Source organism: Nothoprocta perdicaria, unplaced genomic scaffold (genome assembly GCF_003342845.1).
Source record: "Nothoprocta perdicaria isolate Ctin4 unplaced genomic scaffold, notPer1 scaffold_22, whole genome shotgun sequence".
Lineage (NCBI taxonomy): Eukaryota > Metazoa > Chordata > Aves > Tinamiformes > Tinamidae > Nothoprocta > Nothoprocta perdicaria.
The window spans coordinates 5667400-5684252 of NW_020455415.1; the positions used below are offsets into that span (position 1 = coordinate 5667400).

The 16853-nt window shown below is 47.2% G+C and overlaps 1 protein-coding gene across 1 annotated transcript in view; it reads left to right on the forward strand.

The window, feature by feature from the left end:
* The first annotated feature begins 2433 nt into the window (after nt 1–2433).
* LOC112947066 (vascular endothelial growth factor receptor kdr-like) overlaps nt 2434–16853 on the forward strand; it is a 79645-nt gene continuing 65225 nt past the window's right edge. Inside the window, exons 1-2 of the mRNA XM_026039073.1 lie at nt 2434–2611; nt 13330–13457. Coding sequence (XP_025894858.1) covers nt 2500–2611; nt 13330–13457 — 240 coding nt within the window. The 5' untranslated portion in view covers nt 2434–2499. The remainder of the gene's footprint in view (nt 2612–13329; nt 13458–16853) is intronic.

The following is a 16853-nucleotide window of genomic DNA, read 5'->3' on the forward strand; positions in this document are numbered from 1 at the left end:
GGCAGTCATCCCAAATTACTTTATGGATGTGAAGCAATAAATCCACACAGCAGGCCTGAGAGGTACAAAAGCATTAGCTTCCATGCTAACATGGAAAAGGAGGCCCGGAGCAGTTCAGTTAGTTGCTTCACATGATGCAACAGCAGGGAATAGAAGTTAGAAATAAGATTTCTTCATTTTGAGCCTGAGATCCCCCTGTATCAGGTCCTCTAATATTGGTCATGGAGACTGAGTACCTGCACACTCACACATTATCCCCACATAAGCCCAGAAGGAAGCTCTCAAGTTATTCCTGCTTCCAAGGAGCATTAGGGCTGAGTGGAGCGCAGCACGGGAGAGCAGAAAGAGCTGTTGAAGACTGAGGTAACTGTGTGAATTTCCCTTCTTCCTCAAACTCCTTTCTTCGGAGATTCTTGGCCAAGATTTCCTCATGTTTGGCAGCCTGGCCAGAGCTGCTGCTGCAACTCCCTTCTGCCAAATGTGTGAAAATCCCAAAGCTAAGGCCAAACTCTTCATCTTCTACCTAGATAACATGGAAATGCTACTGGAATAACTGGGCACATTTATGGAAACACAGGTGTGTGAAATCCCTCATCTCTTCTGCAGAGCTACTGCTGCAGATTTCCAACCCTGGCAGGCATCAGGCTGCAGAGCACAGAGTGACAGGAGAGGGGCAGAGGCCTGATAGTGGATGCTGAATGTGTGCAGCAGCATCGCGCAGTACGCAGGGCCACGAGTCCCATATTTTGACGAGGTGCTCATTCCGTCACCGGTGACGTTAGTAAAGTTGGGAAAGAGCTCAGGGTAGGGACTTCCCCTCCAAAAGTAATTCCGCGCTCTGAAGGACGGGAAGCTGGTGTGACGGATGAGGTGGGGTTGTTCAAGTCAACCGTGCATCCAAAACCAAGGGCGAGGCTGTTCACCAGAGGATATTCACCCTTTTCTAATGCTTTCAGTCAGCTACGTGCTGGGAATAACCTCAAGAGTTCAGGCCCATGTCCGCATCATCTTCAGGAAGGCGACAAAAGGACGGGCAGAAACGGGCGCCAAGAGGATGTTTGTTTAAGTATCACTGGGAGTTTACAGGCAAACACGTTCCCTTGCTGCACCTACTGCACCATTAGAAAGCAACTGGCACAGAGCGACTAGCTCGTCCCGAGCCGACCGGAAATCTTACACAGCCCGCCTGGTGGGCGCATTCAGTGTGCGCATCCCTGCGCTCAGTGCATGTGGCCAGACCGGATTTCTCCCTGGCTACTCTCAGTTGGAGAAGTTCAGAGTCTCCTTCCTCAGCTCAGCAAATGCCGCTGGGTCAGTGGGAATTCACTGAGCAGTGAGTGACTCCCTGTGCTTTCAGAGTGGCTTCTCTGCAAACATGGAAAGAGAAACTGCCTCCCTTAATAATAACATAAACTCCAGCTTCTCCAGAAGAAGCCATGGACAGGTACTCCCAATGGTCCATCAGTGTCCACACTGATCAACAGAAACCAGTCCCCTACAGCAAGACCATAATCTTCACTGCATGAGCACCTAGTGCTCCACTAGAGCCCTCCAAGTGCATCCCACACCGAACAGGGCTCCGGGAGCTCCTGCTCCCACGCAGTGCCCTGATGTTTCTAACATAACTGGATCAGCACAACCAGGGTCTGTTGCCAAGATAATTTAGGTCAACTGAAAGCTCTGAGTTCCACAACAGGTTATGAAAAGACCTTGCTTTTTGTCAGCGAACTATGTAGAATTGTATTTGACACGAGCTGTAATCAGAGATAAGACAAAGAATAGGTCAGGTGGGTGAAATGGTGTATTTACCCTGCTAGTTGTATGTTCTGACCACAATGACAAGTTGAATAGGAAAAATGTGTCTTGAGCAGATATTCTGAGCTCTGTAATCTGATTAGTTCCAGACCCTTCACAAAATCAAGATTCAGTCACTGCTGATTAAGCAAGAAAGGTGAGGAGAAGTTACGTAAGTGTTCTCCTCTCTCGATGCAACTTTACAGATGAAAGAAAGTATAAGTTAATTTAGTTGTTAAAATATGCAAAGTCTGCAGTTTGGAAGAAACATATACTTTTATCTAGTACTTTCTAATGTTTGAGGCATCTAAAATATAGTTTGTTTATTTTTTTTAAAGGCTTCTGTTGAGGATATCTCTTAGAATAAAAAATAACTTTCCTCCAGGAATAGCTTGCTGCAGTTACTACAGGCTGCTCTGGGGAAGAGTGTGGGATGATCCACCTTATCTTCTTCTGGCTGGGAACACAAACCAGCCTGCAGCTTTTCTCATTGCCAAATAGCAAGAGGATGAACACTGGGAATATTGATACGAGCTCGCCAGATCGAAGCCCAAGTTTTGTCTGAGCTCACAACCCGTCTTTAATTTCATGTGTTGTGTTGACAGGGGGGCACCCTCGGTGAGCTGGCTTTTGCGGGAGAACCAGAGGGAAGACCCTAGGATACACGTAACTAACTGCCGTAACAGCACAGGGCAGAGCTGCAGCATGCTTGTCGTCAGGAAGGTCACCGCAAACGACACCGGCTACTTCACCTGCATTCATGATGATTTTCCAACTAATGAGGATCTCATGACCAGAATTTATGTGTTTGTTAAAGGTAAGAACTTCACATTGCATCCGGGCATTAGGAATATAGGCTGCGTTCCTGCATTACTGTTGGATCTGTGCTAGCTGGAACAGGCAATCCAGCTGAGATGCATTAAAGACCCCACCTCCCCATGGACCCTGTGCTGGAGCAAACAGCAGCTTTGGTGTTTTGGAGGCTGGATTACATTTTGGGTTTCTGTGGAAGCTGAATTCACAGGGATACACACATGAGAACTGGAAGATACCTATCTTGCTTAATTCCAAGACTTGAAAATTATTTTGTCTCATCTACTTTTGTGTCCTAAATAACCGATAGAGCCACTTCAGTAAAACCTCCTTCTTCAATATTCCTGGAAAATTATTATTTTTTCCAATCTATTTGACAAATGCATTATTAAACTATTGAGTCATCCAGTGTCTTCCAAGTTCTGACTGTAAGCATAGTATAGCTGACCTTTTGTGTTGTGAATGGGGTATGACACAAACTGCACGGGTCCTGAGCAGTGTTGCCATTCAGTTTCCCACACATACTCATGCAAATGTGTGAGGTTTTTTTTCCAGTAATTACTAATTTGTGATTGTTTGAATATTCTTATTAAAAAAAATGCTAGAGAGGGAATGAGTTTGGCGAATACTATTTGAATAGTTCATTAAATCATCTGCTGACAGGAAACACTTAAGCATTTGCTAGCCAACTCTAGTAGTCTCATGGTACTGTTAATTGGTGGAACCATCAGGAGGCTTGATGACCGTCCTAAGAGGATTTTTATGTCCACACAGCTAATTTAACTTCTGAGCTACCAGGTGAACCCATCTGTTTGATTCATGTGAATTAGATTTTCCTGTCTTTCTCTATCTGATGAAAATAGTCCTCTTGTGCCCTTATCCTGCTGTCCCAGTAAGTCTTCCTCTATCGGAAAACTGCTTTTTGGTGCTACTTGTTAGTTCCTGCAGTCATTTTTTTCTCCCTTTCTATTTCCTTGTTTTCCTTGTTTTCCCTTGTTACTCTAAGCCCTGGTTTCTTTATCCACCCTACGTCTTGTGCTGAGCTGTTTCCTTTTCACATTACACACTGCTCAGATGCCCCCCATCCCATATTGTTAACCCAACCCAGTGCCTAAACTACAGGAAACGGTGCATTGAAAACTCAGTCTTCTGTCCCGATTCAGTGCCCTGGCTGGCTGTGCAGGACTTCATTACTCTATGGTGGGCGCACGTGCAGGAAATGTTATGGATCTTTTGGGACTGCCTGAGCACTTTTCTTAAGAAAATATCTCCAGTTATGAAATGCTTGCCGATGATGGAAGCACTTGGAACACTGCTAATGTGAAAAAAATCACCGGATGTCCTCCTGCTTGCCTGAGCCTCCTAATGCCAAGGTTCCCCTTCAAAACAGCGACTAAAGAAATGACTATTTTCTCTAAAGCACCTCAAAGAATCCCCCCTCACAGCTGCAGTTTCCTTGTGTGATAGGCCCTTCCTTCTCTATCAACTCTTACCCAGGCTCCTAGGCTTTAAAAGTTGTGGAGGGAAGTGTAGGCAAAATAATGAGCCACCTTGTGCTATGCACGACATGGCTGAATGGGTGGGAATAGAAGGCCAGTGGGAAAGTGTCTGGCAGAGCCCACAAGGCTCAAATGAAGCGTTTTCTAGCTCAGCGTGGACGCTGTCCGTGGGGCACACTCTTCTTCCCCTGCAGTTCCTGTGTACAGTTGCTGTTCTGGGGACATGCAAGCTGCTGGCCAGAGCGGGCTGTGTGGCTGAGAGCATGGAGTTCAGAACGTGTTCGTGCTTCTCTTCAACCTTCAAACCCGCCTTTCTAAGGAACCTGGCTACTCTGCCTGGGCATCGTCTGTTTCCAGGGGAAAATCAAAGTTCCCCACTGGTGCTGGGCAGGGGACAGGTGCAGAAGACCTCCCTGGAGGAGGAGAGACCCTGCAAGTGCTCAGCAGGGTATTTATATGTCCAAGCCAGGTGGAGTGAGAAAATCTTGGGCCAGTCCCTAAAGGCTGGCAGTTCCTCAGTGGTTACAAGCCACGATTGCCTAAAAAGGAGAGGGAATGGGATTTTTCCCTTCATTCCCCTCATGCTGCTTGAAACTGAACTGAGAACACGATTGTATTGGAAGCGCAGCTTACTGGCTCTTATTTCCTGTGCTCGCTTCTGTTTTGCCAGCCTCCCTGGTGCAGAGTCTCAGCTCCACTGCAGCCTGGCACTGGGCAGCCCTCCCGGCCCGGGGCAGTCGAGCCGTGAGCCCTGCACATCGGTCGGATCATAAGGGACCGGCAGCAGCGGGGTCGGCCTCCAGGCTGCAGCTGCGTGGGGACGGGCTGCCGCAGAGAGACCTGGGGATGCTCATCCTGAATCATTGCTCCCGGGGCCACTGCTGCTTCCCGCTGCAGCTGCAAGCCCCAGCCATCTTAATTAAAAAGCAGGCAGCCCCTTTTCCCATTACTCACCTCCTTGTTGTAAATACACTGCAGCTCGTGGCCGGAGCAGAAATAGTTGGGAGTTTTTTAACTTCACAGTTTAACGTCATTGCAAGGGAGTCCAGGAAGCCCCTCCTCGATGCTCAGATCATCTCCTCGCCACAAACTTGCTGCCCACCTAGGAACCCTGAGAGAAAAGGGCTCCTGTGGAGCTGGACAAAAGGCAGTGCCACCTGCTCCTGTCTCCTGCAGTCACCCTTCCCACATAAGCAGATGCTTCTTTGGGACAAAGAGCTTCTTTTCTTTTAACCTTTGTGATTCTGGGCCCAAGCAGAGTGTGGGCTGTCTTGTTTTGTGGTCTGGTATATTGTGTTTCCCAGAGCATGTGTAAAATTTAACAGGGCTTAGGAAAGGGAGGAAAGAAGGACAAAAAAGCACATCAAGCAAAGATTTTCTCTCCCTGCCCAAAGCACCACCCCAGGCCTCAGCCTAGGCAGAAGTTAGAACTTGCAGCTCTCAGCACTTTGAAATACAGGTACAGTCAGCAGAGCAAGTGCTTCAAAGCAAGGCAGTGCTCAGGGCGCTAGCTGGGAGGGCTCCCGGTGCTGTGGGAAATGCAGCTACAACTTTTGCTCTCGCTTCCCCTGCAGTCCTTAGCTCCGTACTGTAACAGCCTCACTTCTGCTGCACGCCTTTTGCTGCACTCAGTGAACGTATCAGGAGTGGGAGCACAAGCGAGGTTCTGCCTCGCTTCCTGCCACGGGCAGCCTCTCTGACATTATCTGGTCCTATCTTGCCAAATACTGTCTGGACAAGCTCGTCCATATTTCCAAGCTGTGCATCCCTGTCCATGCACCCAAACAGTGCTGCTTTACTAGAACAGTAGATTAAAGATGCAGTGACTCCTCAAAGACATGGGACTAGCAATGCCAACAACAGATATCCCTTTTTTATGTTTTAAGCAAAAGAAGTCTGTTATCTTGTTTCTGAAAATAATTACAGCTATGGTAGGGCTGGTTCTCAGCTAACTACTTTAAAAAAACAGAAGTCCCACCTCCTCTGGCCTGTAATAGGCACAAGGGGTTTGTATGAATATGATACATCACGATACATCAGTGATTGCTGCCCCACAAGTCCGAATCCAAATGGTTCAGAAAATCTGCCACCCACTGCAGTGTCTGAATCCCAAATAGTGGCAAAGACAGGGATCACCTGAAAGGTGAGCAGAGAAGCACTGCAGTCCCAGGGCCTGCCAGTCATAATGTAGCACTTCATGAGTTGCATCGGTAATTCACAAACTAAAGAATCCTAGAATGTCCTTCAAACATTAAGGACAGCTTTCCTGGGTGAGCAAGGCCATAGACAAATACCTACATCCTTATTATTTTGTTAAGCAACATAGTTCTGGAAATGACAGAGATAACTAACACATAAGATTTTATCCACTTTTCTTTTTACAAATACCTTTCCCTGTTTTTACTTCCCTCTAGCAGAACTGTGCCAAGTTTTCATTCCAAAAGCTTTGTGAGGCATCAGCTTCATTTTAAGTGTTTTTTTTTTTACTTATTTTCTTCCTTCTCTGCTTCTTGGGCATTTTTAAAGCCTGGTAACTCAGTTATGTAGCTTGCATGGATTCTCCTACCTCCTGGGCTCCACCGGAAGGATGATATATTTACAGGCATGCCACAAAGCTCTTAAAAAGGGAATGAGAGCTCCATAACTTTTGACTGGATATACATCAAATGAATTCTTCTTTCTTTTGCCCTTGTTTTTATTTGCTAGTTTATTTTATACTGGGTCTTAGAGGCTCCTGGTGACATACAGACACCCCTCGTGCTGTCAGCAGGCACGCGGAGGCATTTGGGAGCAGTGCGCTCCCAGTTTCCCTGGTCACCTTTGGTGATTTTCCGTAACAAATGAACATGTACCAAATGAAAACACAGAACAGTCTTGTGTGTGTTGTCAAAGACCTGGTGGGCCTCTCTAAATAGGAGGTTTGGACACTATTACCCCTTGCTTTTGTTAACTTCTGGTTTTCAGCCAGAAATAAGGAGGTGAAAAATAATAAAGCTGGAAGTTGAAGTCACTGTGAGTGAGGTACGTGGCAGGGTAACTGGACTAATTTGTTTCCACATCTTTGACTTTCTGGACTGCCATTTAAATGGTGTTACTATTGCAAAGAATAGGGAGGGAAGGTGGTGCAGGAACTGCATCAGGACAGGCGCTGCCTTAGCAGGGAGTGCAGCCCTGAGGTGTGAAGCCCCATCTTTCTCATCCTTCCCCACTGAGCAAAACCCACAGAGGCTGGAGGTGCGGGAAAGCACCCCTCACATGAGATCATACTTTGGTTCTGGCATCCTTTGAAGCTGATTTCTGCCTCCTTAATTTACTTGACAGTCCACAGAGATAATCTGAATGTGAGAAATAGACATGCAGGGCCAGGGTGATAGCCCTGACTTGGGCTTTGGCTTGCTTTCCAGGAGATATTACCAGTGAGAGGTGAGCTGGGGCTGCATTTCTTTCTTCTTATGCACTGGAGACACTGAGACAGCTACACTTGCTGCCAGACACTCAGCAAGCTGAGATAGGCAAATAGTGTCCTGTCTGCTCAGTGTGGAGCCTAGCAGATAAGCCGACAGTCTCACAGAGTCGTGGAAGGCTCTGGCACCCATATTCTACTCAGCAGAGGTTAGGGCCACGTCAAGTGGGAACACAGGCTATGTCAACATGTGGGGCCCTCAGTGGTGTTCCTCAAACTGTGAGTGCTTGATCCAGGGGAACCATAGACCACTTTCAATCCTGAATCAAGACATCCAGTATCTTCAAGTTCTATCCTAAAGGGGCATTTTCAAATGGTGGAGCTTTGTGAGCTATGGTGTGAGTGAGCAGCATCAATTTCTGGCATGAAGTCAGTGACAGCATTTAACATTGCAGCAGGAGGATGTAACAGTCTCCTCCGTCTCATTGATAAAGAACTTCTAAATGAAAGGCTGACACTCCGGATCACACACACATTCCCTATGTCTTCCTTCCCATTGCTTATATGCCCAGAAATTGCTAATTGCTGAGTCTTACCCAAGCTGTGTCGTTGGCAGCAGCTCATGTAGGAGACCAATTTTTTAATGGTCATCTGATCCATCAAACATCATTTCAGACCTATTAAAAAAAAAAAAAAGAAAAAAGAAAAACAGTTCTATTTTGGCTTTATTTTGTTTGGCAATGAAACCTTTTTGTTTCTACAATTTTTGAAGCAACATTTTTAAAGTAATATTTTTCTCTAAAAACGTTCTTGTGTTTCTGCAGTCTCCAAGGGAAGAATGTATTTCATTTGACCAAAGCAGAATGCTTTATGTCGACTCAGAATGGGTTCGGAGAGGTTGCAGTAATTTGTGTTTTGCCTAAAGATAAAATATGCTGTTTTCTGTTTAATCTACACATTCCAGCACCAGCGCTTTTTCTTTTGCCTGGCAAATTGAAAAATCCTTTTATTTTAAAAGACGCAGTTTCTGGACAAGTGACTTTATAAAGTTACTCGTATTCCTAGAAGAAGGAGGCGGGGCTGGTAGGTTAGCATGAGGAGTGCAGCAGATTAGGCAATTCCTTGTAATGCTGTCCATAACACTCTGACCAAAGTGCTGCTTCCCTGCTAATGGTCCTGTTAGCATAAAGAACAGCCTATGAACCTCCTCTTAGTGTGTTTGACAGCAAACAAGAGAAACTTTATGGAAATTATGTCAAAAAAAGACCTGTGAAACTTTCATCATCCAGGCTTCCCAGCTAGTCTGCTCTTTTAAGGTAGGACTGAATGAAGAAAATGGATAGTGAAGGTGAGAGAATTCTCTGTGCAGGAACAGAGAGAGACGCAAAATGAGAACATTCTGGGATTTCACAGAAATGTTCAGAAGTGGATGAATGTCCTCAAGAGACATTTAGCGTTCATCATCTCTGTGGGGTGATGGATTATATCTGAAGGCAGAGGTGATGTTAATTCCACCATTTCAGAGATGATACAAATATCAAGAGACAAATTGCTTTCTCAGCGTAAGAAACCCAAACCAAAATGAGAAGTGCCAGGAAGCCTGTACAAAATCTTGTGCGTGTGTCTCGAGGGGACGCTTTGAACACGCTGGCCATGTAAGGCTGAACGTGAGACGCTGCCGGCGAGCGCCAGGGTTTGAGCACGCTGGGTTGCTACACGTGGGGTGCTGAGCGCTTCCGAGTCCTGCTGTCACCATGGGGGCTCCAACAGGGACCCGCATGGACCCAGGCGAGCACTACTACAGCGCGGAGTTAAAAGGGACCCTCCCTGAGCTCAGCTCGAGCTGCAATTAATCTCCTCTGAGACAGAATGGGAATTTAAACATGAAGGGCCTTGCTGCCTTAAGATAAACAATGTCCTTGTAGGCACTTGACCTTTGAGTTTCCTTTGTGTGCAGCAGTGCCTGATGCTCCTGCCGCCCGGGCCCCTTCCCCTCGCCGTCCTGCTTCCTGCACCCCCGGAGCCGCGCTGGGTAAAGAGCAGCGGCCGGGCCGTGCTGCGCCCGCCTGCAGGCTCCCACTGGCCTGCACGGCCCGTCTGAGACCCGAGGGAACGGCTTTCCCTCCGAGTGCTGCCCGGCTGCGTGCGCAGAGCTTCCCATCTTGGGCTGCAGGACGGCACGGGCGTCTCCCGCTCTGCATCTCTCCACACTGTAGCAGCTGAGTGGAACTGAGCTACAGCAGCTGGGAGCAGAGATCTTCCCTGCAGCCAAGGTTATCGTTTTTTAAGAACAGTGATCCTGAAGCTGTTGTTCGGAGCAGTTTGGTTTCTGAGACACCTCTTTACAAGGAGACACCTAACTGCTGATTAGCTTAAGGCAGGAACATATTGATAGGGGCCAGTGGGGATGCTCCTGGTGTCCCCTTCCATGCCGTGCTCATCCGAGCTACGCAGGAGTTCCACTGGGAAGTATTTAGCTCTCTGTGCAAACCATTCCCAAGGTACCCGCTGGCAGCTGCTCAGTTCCCTGCACAGTCATTTTCAAACCCTCTCTAGATTTCCATTCCTGATGGTAGAAGGTCAGATTTATATGCTTTGGCTTCCAGCTCAGCCTGTAGTTTGTGATCTGCGACAGGGTAATTCTAGCTACCGGCTAGGCATGTGGCAATTCAGGTGCTGATTCCCATTAAAAAATAATTAGGAATGAAATATAGTTTCTGGAACATATGGGGTCAATTCATGCTTCCCATTGAGGTGTTTTCCAGCAGTTTGCAAGTGTCATGCTGAGTATCTGTTGTCTTTATGGCTGAAAAGAAATGGATTCTTTTTAGATCTGTTGTAAAACTGAGAAGCTGGGTGAAGTCAGTCTTGGAGGTACGGAGGTATTAAGCAGGATTAATGCTCATAGACAACCTTTAAAGACGTTTTTGTAATGTAATTCAATATAACAACTTAGCAGACCTGTTTGGGAAAGTGCATTAGACAAAATGACTTAGTGTAAATATTTTGTATTGGTTTTAAGGTTTGGAATCAGCTACAAAGCTGTGGTTTGGTGATCAGGTTTCTCAGATGGAGGCTTGACTAGACCCAGTGCTGGCCTATCCATAAAGCCCAGCTATGTATCTGATGCTTCTTAAATGTGGGCAGATTACAGCTCTAATTTGGGATTCTAATTAATATCTTTCATGTAAGGTTTTCTCCAGTGCCCTTGCTCCAAAGTACCTGCTTGTTTATAGACCAGATGATAGAATCAGTGAGTACGTGGAATAGAAGCTGGCAGGAAAAGGCAGCATTAGAAGTGATGCAGCGTGCGGATTTGTGGTCCTTTTTTCCTGCCTCGCGCTGAGCTCAAGAAGGGCACGGAAGAGCTTGGAGGAGCTCTGGGCTCCTCCACGTCACGGCCCCGCTGTTGTCCATCCCGTGGCCCCGGCACTCACACAGTGACCTGGGCGCCGCTGCAGAGCATCGCTGCAGCATCTCTGACCTTTCCCAGCCCTGTCAGCACTTGCTCCTCTCGCACCTCATCATGTGGAGCACTTGCTCTGCAAAGATACCGATTTCTAAGTCTCCAAGCTAAAATTAAGCTGACAAGAATACAAAGGGCATCAGCCTGTCTTCCCTGTCCCAAAGGCCACCTTTCACCATTGGTGGTTTGAGTGAAGCTCTTCTGGGCAGGGGAGGGGAGGAACTTGTGCTCATGAGCACCAAGCTCATGGTCTGAAGATTAATTCCAAGTGACAGCACTTACATATTTCCATGATGACCCTTAAGACTGCTGTCAAAAATTGAACACCAGTAGGTCCAAATGAATGACCTGTTCCCAGATGAGTCATAGGGTCATCAACCCAAAGTAGAGAAGATGATAAAGCAGCTCTTTGCTTCTCTTTCTTGCTGGAGCTGTGCTGGGGTAAGAAAGAGCAAACCCAGACCTCACGTCCCATATCCGAACTGCCTGCAGATGACCAGCAACCAGCACCAATATCTAGCAAGAAACTAGAAGTCCTCAGGCTCACATATGCCCCTTGGAGGAACATAGTGACCAGTGAAACATCTTTTACCATCTAAACAGTGCATCTGTTTAAGTGAAAGAAGTTGACAACTAGATAAAAACACAGCACGAGCACAAGTTATATCACTTTCACCAGCTTCGTTACCCAGAAGAAGTCCATCACACACGAGCACTTCATGTACAATTTAAATGAAGATCTTCCTGCATGAAATAACCACAGTTCCCTAGGAGGGAGCCCCCAGGGATTGGAAGCAAAATAATGTTTGCCAGGGATTGGGTACGGGGGAAGAAGTTGTTCCCGCTGGGAACTGTCCAGCAAGGGCTGCCTGAAGGTGCCGTGCGCGGCTGCCCGTCGCCGGCCCTGCTCGCCCCCGCGCGCTGCCGCGAGCCTCTCTGCTGGGGACAGCAGCGAGGGGCCCTGCAAATACCACCCCGTCTCGCCAAAATAGCACCCTCGACTCAAGTTGGTGACAAAGTGGACTTTTTTCATGTGCTTGCACTGAAGTATGCCATTATAGGGCATATATCTCTGTATTCCCTGTATTATAGGGATTTCCCTGTTTCTAAAGCCATGCAAAGTGTGGTCTTTGTTGGAGACCTCCTCATCCATCCACAGTGCTAGACATGTTAGGCCACGGCAGCCGCATCCATTCCCAGCTCAGCCTAGGAGCAGTTAAACATTCTTTCAAAGCCTGGTTTTCATTTCCCCACAGCACATCCTCCCGTTTAAAGCATTACCAGAGTACTTTGGAAGCTGATTCCTGCAAGCTGCATTGTGCACAACCCCTTCGCATCAGCTACTTTGCAGGCTTTAGGTGAAGCTGCTTGGAGCCATGATATAAAGAAGTGCGTGGAGGCCGGTCCCCGGCCAAGGCTAAGAGTGTGGAGGTTATCGCACAGCGGGCGCCTCCTTTCCTGTAAACAGCAGAATCCAAAGCAAAGGCGGGGCAGCGCCTACGCGATGTGCTGCCGTCTGCAATATTTGCTGAACAGTATTTGAAACTTAAGGGTAAGGCAAGATATCTGACAAGGAGGAACTAAAAGCTCAAATCAAAGAATGCTTTTTAGAGAAATCTGGAGGTTTCTACATTTCACAAATGTTCTTCTTGGGTTTCTCGATGGCCCTCACTTATTCATGCAATGAACCATCGGTGTAGCGGGCTCCGAATTTTTGTGACTTAAACTACCTCCAACTCTTATTTATTTCCACTATATATGAAAATTCAGCCTGATTTACAGGTGCAAATGTGTGCCAAATCCCACAGTTCCCCACAGGAGTGAGCAAGTTAGCTCCCTGTTAGTTTAAACAGATTATTCTTGCCATTTTGGGGGTGTCTTGGGTGTACTTGCCCTTTTGCAGTACTTTCCGCAGAGCTCTAGGGATTCTCATTTGCTTTCAGTGGCTTTACCTTAACTTCTAAAACCTGCTGTAGCACCAGACTGCTGGGGAAATCCAAATCATTTAGTATCTCCTAGGAGAGCAATACAAAGCACCAAGGAGAGAACTCAGCTGCCACCAAGACCTGTGTTGTTGATATCTGGGCTTTTACCGCAGGAGAATCAATGGGAAAAGCAACTTCTATAGGATTTCCCTGCAAACTAGTAAAAGGAAGTTAGAAATGGGGCAGTCTGATCTGTAGCCAGTGACTCCAACCCCTAAATGACATTGCCTTTTGTAAGCAGGCAGGATATCGGGGAGCATCTCGTCACTTTCCAGGGGTAATTCAGCTCCCAGATCAGTATTTCCGGGCTGCTCTGTTCACTGTCCAGGAGAGAAAGAGTTTTACAAACCCGTGTTCTTTTCTCTGCAGACTACAGAAATCCGTTTGTGCAGATTTACCCAGAACATCCCGATATCATCTACATTTTAGATGCTAAAAAAGCAGTGGTTGTGCCCTGCCGTGTTACCTCTCCAGACATCAAGCCCAAGCTTCTACAGGTAAGTGACTGCTTCAGAGGAACCAAAGCAATTCAGAGGTTTGGGTAAAACTACAAAATAAAATGGATGAAGCTAGGAAAGGTTAAAAAAAAAAACATACCATAGGCATTGGAAGTCCAGAAGCACAGCCCTGTTTTAGCAAGGCATTAGCATGGAATAATGAGTGATTAGTTGGGATCAGGTTGAGTGGGTCCAAAATTTTTCCCATTCCAAGGGAATTTTTCCCATTGCCTTGATGTTCCTACATGCATTAGAGAAGATGGATGGCAATAGAGTATTTTACTTGAAAATTCTTTGCAAGACATCTGGCTGTTAGCTAGCCCCTGAAGGCTTATTCCCTGGGGTTCCTTCCTCTGAAGAGCTGCCCGATTATGTTTGATTTCATAAATTAGAAGCAAGTTAGGAAAATGGCTGCAGCTTCTGCTCCTTGAGCAGCAGTCACATCTGAATATCAAAGTTGCACAGTAGCCTGTGGAGACCAAGGGCATTTTGCAGAATATGAATGGAAATTTAAGGCCAGGGACTTCCTCAAAGTCAAGGAATTGGTGTGGTGATAGTCACTCACTTAAAGGGCTTTAGAGCTGTTCTCCAGAGGCTGCCAGCAGAGAGGGAGCAGAGCACAGGTCTCCTGACTGCCGCCCAACCTCTGCCTCAGTGCCTTCCTCCACAGCCTGCCCTGGAGGAGCTGTGAGCAAGAGGCTGTTTGGCTGCGTAGGCCTTGACAAGGGCATGCACAGAGGCTGAGCCACTTCTCCTGGCTGTTATGTGTCTCCTGCTCCTGGGAGACGGCACGTGGAATCATGGAAGCCGGGGACAGTGCTGCAGCTCTGGCTGAAGCCGGTGGCAGATTTCCAGGAGACGTGCATGGGGACAGCGCTAACCTTATTACTTTAGCAGATGCCTATTTTTAAGTTTTGCCAGTAGGGATTAAAGCAGAGGGGAATAAAACTCTTCGGCATTTATAGCTTATCACTTTAACCCAAATAAGTGTTATCAAGGTCTCTTTTTGACTATAAAAATGAAACTTCCCCATCCTACTTCAGCCTGCTTCAACCAAATTCATTGCTGGAGAATCGCTGTCCCCTGCAGCAGACGACGAGTCTAAACGTGGCCCTGGAAGCCCCACCAAGCAGAGCTCCAGATTTGTCTCTCTCCTCCTTTGTGGTCAGCGAGCTCAGCTCTATCCCAGGCATTTCTTCCAACACAAGCTGAGGTCCTTGATCTTGCTGCATGGAATGAGATCTCTGCTGATTTCCCCTTTGAATTGCAGAGAAAACTGTTCCCCAACACGAGCCCTTTCCTCTTCAAGAGGACTGCAGGGAAGGGGGAGGTGCTGAGTGGGGCTCCCCAAAGGCAGCTCCGTGGGCCATGAGCAGCGGAGACGTCCCCAGCGCTGCCGGGGATGCGCAGGGAGGTGCCTGTCGGCGCGGGAGCCGCCCGGCCGGCCCGGCTGCCGGCTGCGCAGCGTCGCCGCCTCCTTTGGCCCCGTCTGAGAATTTCCTCGTGCCGTGTGGAGCCGCCGTGGCTGCTTCCCAGGCAAAGAGGAAGCGGGGCGGGAGAGGGGTGGAGGTAAGGATGGCGGGGAGAGGTGAACAGGGCCATCAGACAAATTTAGAACATCCTCTGCTTCCAAATTTAATCGCTGATAGACAGTGGACTTCAAAGGGAGGAAAGCCACTGCGGTTCCCTTCAAGCAGCACTGACGCGTTTTGTTTGGTCGTTTAAATATATATTTTTGAATATTTTATGAAAGCATTTTATGTGTGTGTAGTGTTGAAAAGGGCCCCCTGAGTAGGGTTATTTTTTCTTTCCCCTTCCTCTAACCATCAGGGAGCAGAACTGCCAAACCATGAAATTCAGCTTTATCACATTTCATTATTCTTGTAGAAAATGCACTTTTTTCCCCCCCATAAATTACGTTTCTTATGTTACCATTATACTTTAAAATCACTGCACTCTCTGGCTTTTAAATATGTATGGGGCAAGGTAGTGCTGCTAATACTAAACAGACCCTGGCTAACTCTACATATCATCTGTGTTATTAAGAAAGCCAGAGCAAGACATAACAGTTCACATTGTTACATAACACTTCAAATTGTTAATTTGCTTAACATGCTCTTAATTTGGGGTGAGAAGCGATGCTCAGTCTTGGCACATCTATTTGCTGACTGCTCTGCTTCAGTGGATTTTTGCCTCTTACAACTTTGACCTTCACATGTGCTAAAGTGTGATTAAGCTGCAGGTCTCAGATCTCGTTTGGTAATTTCCCTAAATTTTCTGAACGGATCTGAGCCACAGAATGATTTGAGCGAAACCTTTGAAAGCGTTGACATGAAATCTGTGTTTCCTGCGACTGCCTGGAGGAAAACGCTGTTCCGAAAGGAAGCGGCTGCCGGCATCCCCGTGGCGCCGCCGAGCCCCGTCCCGCACTCTTTGCTCCATGCCAAATATGGAAAAATAAGGGATCAAAAATAACACCAAAGGGATAAGCAGCTTGTTCCCGCAAGTGGCACGAGTATCAGCTCTCAAGGCCTGAAGCTGAAATTGCTTTAGAGCAAGAGCATCATTTGAGGTGAATCGTATTTAAACTGCAGTGCCACGAATGGCAGCTGCTTGTTTGGAGACAGAAAACTAGATTAGCTGCTGTGCTTGTGCTGCGCTGCTAAGCACGAGGATAAGAGCACAACTAACTGCGTCACTTGGGACATCCCCACCTGCAGTCCCTAGTGCAGCTCTTCCCCTGGTTAGACCCGGAAGCGAAAGCGAGGGAATCCCGCAGAGCAAAACGTTCACTCGCCTTGGCTCCGAGGAGCCCGGACAGGGGCAAGAGCCGCGGGCTCCTCGGCTGCCGCCACCTTGCTGTGTCCCGCTGGGCAGCCCAGCCCAGCCCCTGCTTCCATCCACCCCACGGGGCACCTGCAGCGCTCTGTGCTTTCACCCACCTCTGTGTTTAATTTCACACATTTCTTTCCTCACTGTAATCCAAATTTTCCCGGAATGATTAGAAAGTAAATTGTATTTTCTGTAGCAAATAAAGGGTTTCCCTGCCTGTTAATATTAAACTCATTATTCCCACTCAGAAAAGCTAACCTGTTTGACATTGGTGCTGTTCAAGAATATACTCAGGTTTCATACTGAGTTAATATTTGCTTGAGCCTATTTTCCACCTTACTCTTTAATATCCTCATTTCTTCCCCACAAGCAGAAATTAAATATGTCATTTTTTTTTCAAGAATCTCAGAATACAACAAATTCTTATGGATTTTGGGAAAAAAAAAATCTCTGTGCTTCTAAATTCCCTTATTGCAGCCATCTTATAATTTAGCAGCTTAACCAAACCAGCTAGGCTGCTTCTGTGGAGATCAGCAGGGTCCTCTGGAAGTGACTCATCCCTTC